General features: G+C 42.8%; 1 protein-coding gene across 1 annotated transcript in view; it reads left to right on the top strand.

Moving 5' to 3' along the window:
• The window catches only part of carmil3 (capping protein regulator and myosin 1 linker 3), a 177,632-nt gene that overhangs the window by 128,770 nt on the left and 38,578 nt on the right, over positions 1 to 10,284 (top strand). The window contains 3 exon segments of the mRNA XM_037682030.1: positions 338 to 431; positions 2,882 to 2,980; positions 3,183 to 3,302. Coding sequence (XP_037537958.1) covers positions 338 to 431; positions 2,882 to 2,980; positions 3,183 to 3,302 — 313 coding nt within the window.

Genomic DNA, 10,284 nt, shown 5'->3' with positions numbered 1-10,284 from the left:
CACACACACACACACACACACACACACACACACACACACACACACAGCCTTACAAAAGGCAGATAACCATCTCTCTGAAGTGTTTTCATTTCATGGCATTTCATCAGGCGTGTCTGATGTATGCGCCAGTCAAATGTGTGTGTCTGTGAAGTTTGTACTCGTATCGATGTGTAGAAGTGTCTGTGTGTGTGTGTGTGTGTTTGGGAATTGGACACATCTGTTTATAGAAGCTTTGAGCATTACTTGTTTGTTCTAGTTAACATCAAGATTCTTCCTGTTTATCAATGCAGTGTATTAACTGTATGTTTCCTGCTCTTTACCTCTCTCCAACAAATAGCAACTTTACCCTGCAGTACATGCCCCTGCCCCTTTGTGACATCACTCAGGCATATCGCAGCGCACCAGAGAAGACTGAGCAAGCCTTGGCCAAGGTGAGCGTGGACTTACGCTCTTATACACAAATATGTGTATATATGTATATATAGATATATATATATATATATATATATATATACACAGTAATCTAAGTTCAAGTTCAGTAAACTTTGTCATGACATGTGCCAGGCTGCAATCATTCATCACCTGTTACTCCCAATCTCCCTCCTTAAATAAACTATTTAAATTTAAATCATGTAAAATTTTAAATCAACAATCCATTCAGCATGGATTGTTTATGCAACAAAGAAAGTTATTGCAAATTGTAGAGGAGAGAAGTGCAGCAGGACATCAAAGGGTTAACCTTTCATGAAGCTCTGCAGCACGGAGAAGAAATGTATTTCTTGATCAATTACACTGTAACAGCTGAACATAGAAGTTCTGAAATACTTAAACATACCCTTTGCTGTCCAGATGCACAGATCAACTTTTATATTTTGTGATTATGATGATTTTTACCATGTGACATACGTTGAATTTTAAGTTGGAAGACAAAAGTCAATCGGTGCATCTGGACAGCAAATGGTTAACTCTTCACATTCTTGCAGCAGGAGAAATGTGTGCATGGCAGAAAAGGAGATCAGCTGATCAGCTGCAGGAGGGAGCCTCCCCTTCACTTATGGGCTGCACACATGGTGCAAAATCATTTAAAATAATTTATATTAAGTAAACAACCCATGGCTCATCCATCAATCAGCCAATTTTGTCATGCCCAATCCTTCTTTGAAAACCGCGATAAACAAATTGAAAAATAGCGAGGGATTACTGTATATGTATACATATACATGTGTACTAGATCTGTCATTTCTAACCCGAAACCCAGCCCGGACCAACTTGGATTAGTGCCGGGCCGTTACAATGTGATTAATGGGCGGGCTGGGCCAGTCTTGGGCTTTTAATTAGGTCAGGATCAGCCGTGATCCAATTATATGATGACATGGCCTGCCATACATCCACCAGCTGCACGCAGCCATTTCACCGCAAGCTGACCGGCCTTGAAAGAGGTAAAAAGTTCAGTTAAGCTTCAGATGGGACTGAACTGCCAGGTAGCGATCCATCGCCCAAATGGACGTTCATTCTGCCGCTGCACTCAGCGGACTCACGCGGTTGACGACCCGAACAGGTGAGATCTCAAAGCAGACGCGTGTGTCAGAGCGGTCTGCGTGTCTCAGTAGTTCAGTAGAATGCAGGTAGAAATGGGGTTTAAATGTTTTTTATGGCCATGAAAGTACAAACACCTCTCAGCTCCGAATCTTCTGCCGCGTTTATTCAGCTGCGCGTCCCCGACTGTTAATAACTAATTAAAAATGTTGTTTTTTTCGTGTTCGGACCTGTAATTACTGTTAATTCATCCGGTTGGGTGGGGTTTGGAAATGATGACTGCGGGCTGGGGCCGGGTCGGATCAGATGTTTTAGGCCTGAATGCAACTCTAATGTGTACTGAAGGCACATTTTGGAACTTCTGGTAGTCCAGGTGCTGACACTCAAGTGTCTTATTGGTACCTGATTCTCAGAACCATTGAGGAATCATGTCTCCACGCTCTGTCGCTGTCCTCCAAAAGACAATGCCTGTCCCCACAGAGCGAGCTTTATCAGAAAGTACTTCCAGGCTTTGGGAGTAGAGAAGATGGATTTGTCTGTCTGCAGTGCTTCAACCCTCTTGACCACTTCTTGAATCAGCTTGGGTTAGCTTCAGTCAGCTTTCTTTATTTCCACAGTGACTGACACATCCACAGTGGCTGATTTATGCCACAGGTTGGTTAAACAATGGAGTGCTCTGCCACAACAGAGTGCGACCAAGGTAATAAACAGCACGAGGAGGTACCAGGATGTTGTGGCTGTGTATGGTACTGAGTTTGACAGAGTGTGTTGTGGCTCCTCGGACTGATGAAGTCCTTTGGATGAAAGACGAAACATTTCAACAAAAAGAAACTGTCCAGAGGACCTGACTTAACTTTGTTGGATCGGATAAAAAAGATGCTAAATCAGCTGATGTTGATGAAGCAGCTCAGGTTGGATGGTGAGGGGACCACCGTGCACTTGTCTAATGTGCAACAGCTGGAGCAGCGGGAGATGGTGCTGCTGGTGGCAACATGAAAAAATCAGTGCTGAATGGAATTAATACTTCTATTATTAAATGATTTTGATGATGAATTGTGGACAACCCTGTCCAGATACAGAAAGTTACAATCAGTCCAAATGTTAGTGAAGTGCAGTAACGTCTGGCTCCATCTTTGTAGGACGTGAGGGTGCAGCGATGTTTCCACCTGCTGAGTCGAGAACACTCATCAGTCCTCTGTCTCAGCAGATCTGCTGCTTTTATTATTAACATGCAAATGGACTCGCCTTCTGTCTCCTGAGCTGCACTTTGTAAACACCTGTCTTCTCTTTGTTCTTTTCTCTCTCTCTCCGTTTGTGTGCGTGCGTGCATGTGCGTGTGAGACAGATCCAGCGTGCGCTGCTGAGGAACAACCAGACTCAGCGTTTCTCTCAGAAACAGGCTCTCAGGCTCCACCAGGGCCTTGTCACCAGCACAGCTGAACAGGTGGGTGTGTGTGTGTGGGGGGGGGGGGGGGGGGTGTCGGGATGGGACGGGACGGTGTATGGTCCTCACTCTGCTGGTCTTTTTTTTTTTTTCCTCACTATGTAGTAAATACAAGAATGTGTGTGTGTAAGAGAGAGAGAGTCAATGATTTCTCTTTTCAACAAGAGCTTGTTCTTTAATTTAAATGTGTCGCCGCCTGCAGGTGATGGAGCGTCTGTGTGTGCGGGTGCAGCAGCAGGTCTGCGTCCTGAAAGGTTCTGAGGACGTAGAGGAGGTCCAGACAGCCAGACAGATCCTCAAAGAGGCCAGGAACTCCAGAGCTGTGAGTATCCTCTGTGTGTGTGGAATTACTGCAGCGGCTGCAGAGGCCAGGGATTTGCAGACTGAAGACTTCACAGTTTTAGAAAAGGCTTTTTCTTTTTGTGAAACGTTGCATTATTTAGTAGTAATTTAAAAGTTTTCAGCAGCGTTCCTGTCAATCTTTCAGAATAAATTTAAAACTCAAACCCAGCGCAAACATGCAAACTGAGAAGTTGCTCAACTGTCTTATATTTTGTCACGTCTGATGATGTGTTTTGAATTATTTTTTCACAACTCAAACAGGAAGAATTAAAGCCCGTCTTGTGATGACGATCACAGACATGTTGTGCTCGTGATACATATCTTCAAAATGTTTTGGGTTGAAGGGCGTAACAGGACAAACGTGGCTTACGCTGCGTTCAATTCTCGTTATTTTTGTCCGAGCGTCATTTTGTTTTTGCTGCAGCGTATCTGTGGTTTCACAGGTGGCTATCTAGCAGAGACCCACACTTTGTTTGTTGTTGTTGTTTGTTCCATAAAGAACATCACAACAAGCCACACGTGTAGATTTAACCAACAACATGTCTGCAAATATCTGTACAAAAAGAGCAGAAACTAGTTTATTATATCAGCATCAGCGTACCCAACAGATATCCAACATTTTAAAAACTCAGTGTATGATGTTCCATCGTCCAGTCTGGTTTCATCATGACTCCCTTCGACTCAGCCTGGGTCTGCATGGTCTGGATGGCAGTGTGCTCAAGCACCCCTTTTAACTCAGCACCCCTGAAAATTAAGAAACCATCATTATGATTTTGTAAGGAAACTTATTTCTCAAACCTTAGATTCACCAAAATATTGAATACATTTGGAATAAATGATGACACTTCCTGTGATGGACTAGAGACCTGTCCAGGTGTCCCCCCACCTCTCGCACAGTGACTGCTGGATATGGACACCAGTGACCCCCGTGACCTGAAAAGGAAGAAGCAGGGATGGATGGATGGATGGATGGATGGATGGGTGGGCGGGTGGGTGGATGGATGGATGGATGGATGGATGGATGACACTCTTAAACGGACCAGTAAAATCTATGATTTTTTTTACATGAATCAGATCCTCAACAACTCTTGTCAATCAGTCCAGCAGGCTGGTCAGCAACTGACCAATCAGTGACCTCAGTTATATATAATAATAATAATAATAATAATAATAATAATAATAATAATAATACCTCATGAGCAGCTGAATGCAACAGTTATAAACAGGAAGTACATGTTCACCTGTATGGAGGTAACTGCAGGCAAATCCTCCATTTTCTGTCATAATTACATTGTATGTTTAATGGTTAATTTAAAGGTTAATGCTTAAAGTCAGTTGTATTTTGTTTTGTGTGTTTTATATGTAGATATGTGTTGTAACTTCTGGTTGCATAAGTTTAGTCTTGTTTGTTATGATCATCCATCCATCCATCCATCCATTTTCTTTACCCGCTTGTTCCATTTTGGGTCACGGGGGTCGCTGGTGCCCATGTCCAGCAATCACTGTGCGAGGGGCGGGGGACACCCTGGACAGGTCGCAAGTCCATCACAGGGCCACATAGAGACAAACGAGACAAACAAACATTCACTCTCTCACTCACACCTAGGGACAATTTAGAGTTACCAATCAGCCTAACATGCATGTTTTTGGTATGTGGGAGGAAACCGGAGTACCCGGAGAAAACCCACGCATGCACGGAGAGAACATGCAAACTCCACCCAGAAAGGCCCCTGGACCGGGGTTTGAACCAAGGACCTGCTCGCTGAGAGGCAGCAGCTCTACCGTGCTGCCCTTGTTATGATCAGTTAAAACTAAACTGATGTTGTACAAAGTGTTTATTAGGTTTGTGTGATGTAAAGTGGAGTGCTACGTCTGTAGCATCTTAGCTAGCACGTCTGTATTGCGCACCACTAGCTTAGCGCTACTTCTTGTTGTGCCGTGCTCTCTAAAATAGTTATTGAATCAAGTGTTTACTTATGGAGGGAAACATAGATGTTAAACAACCCGTTAAAATACACCAGAATGTAGGAAATGGTATCCACTTTGTTCAAAATTTTCTGGGGGAGGACCCGCAGACCCCAGTTACACCCCCCCCCCCCACACACACACACACACACACACACACACACACACACTTTGCAAATGCTTCTAATGCCAATGGCCACCGTGTTGTTCAAGCCAAGAACCATAGTCAACAATGGAGGCTAAGTGTTCCTAAATGTCAGATTCTAGAATCGCCCCTGCTGGGTGGGTTTCCTGAGCGAGTGCCACCTCGATGTGGGCAGGATGGTCATTGTACGGCCTCTCAAACCTACTACTGAAGGCAAACACAAGACAACAACAAGCAAATTAATGAAATTAAGTTACAAAACACACATTCTCTGCCTTGGTTTCAAGTGGAGGCCACCTTCCCTCTGCTGTTCGGGACCTTAAGTTTGTTTGTTCTGTCTAAATCCTGTCTTCAGCCAACAACCGAAACACAACAAAATTACATTTCAGTACAGCCCGTCCAAGTAAAACAAACAGACATGGGAAGACGGAGGTGTCTGAGGCCGCGGCCTTGGGAGGCGCTGCCCTTTACGTTTAGATGAGGAAAAGAGAAACATGAGGGGAGGTGTATAAACATCATATCTCACACTGTGTCGTACCTGGGACACAGTGTGAAAGTTGGAAAAAAAACCTCAGTATAGAAACAGCAACATACTGATGACATTATAATACATATGCATGAGGAGGCTGATGAAGGCGGTGAGTTGTCCGTGGACACTGCCAGAAAATTCCATAGTCCTGATAAGAGATGGTGCAGTTTCTATCAGCCGGCTCAGCTCTGACACAGGTCCACAGATGTCCTCGGGAATGGAGCAGGTAGGGGTGGGAGGAGCAAAGCAGGAGGGAAGCAGGAGCTGGAGGGAAAAGCATCCGCCTTCGTCAAGAGCAAGCAGGAAAAAAAAAAAGTGTTTGACATGCTTATTAAAAATAAAAAATTTTAGAATTAAATGAAAATAATCAGTCTTACAATGTTGTAAAAAAAATCCCTCCCTTTATGGTAAGTATTGAAATAATTCATGATCAGAGCAGCAGTTATGTTACAGAAAGTTTAACGTTCTGTGAAGCATCTGTTAAAAACTACAGCTTGTCCTAAAGATTTGAGACTTTTCACCCAACAGGTAAACTGTAGAACTGTAACACTGCCAGGGTTCTGGATTGGATACACTTGAAAGTAAAAATAACAAATATAAATGGAGTCTGTGTGTTTGTTAATGAGCCACACACTAATGAACAGATTAACACAAACAAAAGAAATGTCCTTGTTGTTCTCTGAAAAGAGAGGGAAGAATTCAAAAAGACAAATCTGCTTTTATTTTTGAGGGAAAAACATGTACACACACAGCCACACATCCATCCATCCATCCATCCATCCATCCTCTTTACCTGCTTCTTCCTTTTCAAACAAGTTTTGTTTTCTTTTGTGAGTTGTGAATTTATTTATTTTTAATTGCTGAGTTTAGATCAAGCGTGATAGTTTTATTTCAGATTGCAGTCTGTAAACTTGCGTCGTATTATTAATATTCATTTGTTAATTGATTGTCTTTGGTCCTGCAGGGCCACAGGCAGCTGATGTCTAGCAGTGAACTCATTCATACGTTTCTCTGATCAAAACTGTAATAAACTCAAAGATTAACCTCAATGAAAATGTAACCTTTAATAAATGATGTGTGGTGGTCGTCAAATACCAACATTATTATTCATTTACTATCTAAATGTGATGCACTGACCTTTTGGATGACAATGAGATATTTAATGTTCTGTTGTTTGACAACCTGATGTTTATTTAATGTCAGAGCACGGTGCATAATTATATGTATAGTCATGATGACATGTCCTGTGATGGACTGGAGACCTGTCCAGAGTGTCCCTCGCCCAGTGACTTCTACATAAAGGCATCAGTGACCCCCGTAACCCAAAAAGCAAGAAACGGGTAAAGATGATGGATGGATGGATGGATTAGAAAGTTAATTAAATGTTAAACTCTGATGTTTCTGTCTGAGATCTCATTAAGAAAAGAACTGATGAACAGATGGAGCTCAAACTGAACTCACAAAGTGCTCTGGAGCCAGTGATGATTTCAGCCTCTGTTGTCATGGTGACCGGACTAGGTGAAGAGAGAACGTCCTCTCTGATACCTAAACCTACAACCCCCTGATCGTCAGTGAAACCCCAGCTGTACTACTCTACTTTTTATTCTTCCCTTCTAGTCAGCATTTCTGAAATGTGTACGTTTTAACAACTCACTTTATAAATGGCTAAATGATTCAGTCTTTAAACAAGGTACAGTACAGTAGTCTCTCGCTACTTGGCAGTTTGTTTATCGCAGACTCGCTCTATCACGGTTTTTCAAATAAGATTGGACATGACACACAACTGGCTGACTGATGGCTCGATCGTCATGGAATTTTTATTTAAAATAAATGATTTAAAATTATTTAGCACCTGCTGCACCTTGTGCAGCCCAGAGCTGCAAAAAAAGCTTCCTCTTGCAGCTTTGTGCAGCCACTGCAAGATAAACTTCCTGCTGCAGCTGATCAGCTGTTCTGCGTGCAGAGCTGAAAAGTGAGCGTGGCCAAGAGCGCTTGCAGGCGGCAAAGAACAGAGGAGACAGGGAGCTGAAATCATGACATTCTGTGCTCTTTTAGAGCGTTTAGAGTTTAGAAACATTGTGTAAAATATTGCAAAAGTGTGAGAAGGGTTTAAAATGCCTTTATTTATATATATATATATATATATATATATATATATATATACTAAAATATACAACTTCTTACCACTTGTACTACAATTCCTACTTGGCGGTTTTTCACTTATCGCGGGTCTTCAGGGTACGGATCCCCCACGATAAACGAGGGACTACTGTATTGGAAAAAATTTTAAAAATCTGATATTGTTAAAAAACAAAAAAAAAATCAGTGGATGTGACATCTCGGCATCGGCAGGAAGGATTCGACCTTGGAGAAGGCTAACAAAGCATGGACCTACACAATGTCCATAAAGCTGGCTGTTTGGATTCGCCATCGAGAAGACCAATAAATCAGAGTCTGCCTGCCCAAAACAATTGAGACGCTGTAACATCTTATCAGGACTTTGGAAACTATCTGGAAGTGCTCATGGACAAATCTCAATGTCTTGTCGTCCTTGCATATGTACTGTGTCTCTACGTTGCTTGCTGTGGTAGACTTTTTTGATACCTTAAACCCTGCCCTGTCAAGGACATGGTGTGAGAGATCTTTTTTTATAGCTCTCACCTTATGTTGTCTTTCCCTTTTCTATCTAAGCAATAAGGGCAGTGCTTCTTAGAAGCTGCAGCCCCTGTACACTTCCGTCCATCTTTAGGACGTGTAGATTAACAGATGCGGAGATATATTCATCAATTAAAACGGATTCTTCATTTTTCTGGACTGAATAAAACGTGCATTGAATTTAATGAAATGTAAACGTGAGACGTCATTTATCTTTGACCCATCAAAATGAATGCGGTCATTTATTTTACAGAATCAAAGTTTAACATAAAACATTTACATTAATTTGGCAAAATATGAAAATAACAACATAATTAACAGCTTTACAGGTAGTGAGAAACAATGCGGCGATTGTTTCCACTCTTCAGCAGAACAGCAGACATCAATGAAAACTGTACAATTATGATCAATTATCCACACGGCGGTGGATGAGCACTTTACACAGACATTTCTAAATTATCTGGAAGGATTTCTACTTGAAAGAAGAATTTAAAGATGGAAATGAAGTTTAAAGGGAGTAAAAGATGGTGTGTGAGGGGGAGTGTTGACCAGAACCGACCCTCTCCATTCGAGCCCAGCTTTTCCTCGGTACGCTTGGTAGGAAACTTGACTCATTACCTTTCTGAAGATAAATCAGCAGATATGGAGGTCCAGTTAACGCTACCTGTCCAGCGTCTCCATAGGATGGCTGCGACTCGTCCGAAGTAGTGACGAGATTCCGTCCGACACCAGCTCACCTCAGCAAGTGGACTTCACATGAGTGGAGTCCTTCAGAAGTTCCACTCAGAGGTGGAAGATGTTATAATCTAACTCGAAGAGCCTTATCATGGCTGGACTTCTGTTCTCCCAAACGACTTCACAGAACTGCGAACATCTCAGAACTTCTCCGCGCCGCCGAACTGAGAGAACTAGGAAGTACCGGCATTTTAAAGAGCTCTATTTCCGGTATATTTGAGCGTCCCTGATTGGTCCATATTAACCAGACAGGGGTGTGGTTTGTGACGTAAGAGGTTACTAGAAGTCAGAAAACAGCAAGAATTGTTATGGAACAGATTAAAACTGTTCTCAGAGACAGGGAAAGTTTTGTTTTGGCGAGTTTGGAGAACAGGTGCCAACTTCTCTGTTGACGTCTGAGAGGATGTAAACAAGACAGTTGTACCCATTTAACAGTTGGCTCTTTTTGGCCTTTACTGGTTTTTATCTGATAGACAACTGGAGACAGTTTGTCGGTTATCAGATGGGGTCCAGTCCATCTAGGCATCAGTTTACGGGCGAGAGTTCCGGTCCCGGACTCTCTTCTCCCAGTTTTGGGGGCAAACGTGTAGTACCAGACCCTGTCTCCCACTTGGAGTTCCTCGTGAGAGGCCTTTTGGTCGTAGTACGCTTTGCGTCCGTCAGCTGATTTTTCCAGGTTTTTCTGTGCGAAAGCAAAAGTGTTTTTAAGGTGTTTTTCCAAGTCTTTCATGTATTGTTGTGTAGTGTAGGCTGTTGCCATGGCAGCATCGCCTGGTTGGTACAACAGGTGTAGAGGGAGAGTCATTTGTCGACCCGTCATCATCTCGAAAGGAGAGATGCCAGTCGACGTGTGTGGAGTGGCCCTTATGGCCATGAGGACCAGAGGGAGTTTCACGTCCCAGTCCTTGTGGTTTGCGGCTACGTATTTTTTCA

This window comes from Nematolebias whitei, chromosome 9 (genome assembly GCF_014905685.2).
Source record: "Nematolebias whitei isolate Nwh7 chromosome 9, NemWhi1, whole genome shotgun sequence".
NCBI classification, from domain to species: Eukaryota; Metazoa; Chordata; class Actinopteri; order Cyprinodontiformes; family Rivulidae; genus Nematolebias; species Nematolebias whitei.
The sequence above is the reverse complement of the archived record's forward strand: the minus strand, read 5'-3'. Positions and strand labels throughout refer to the sequence as shown.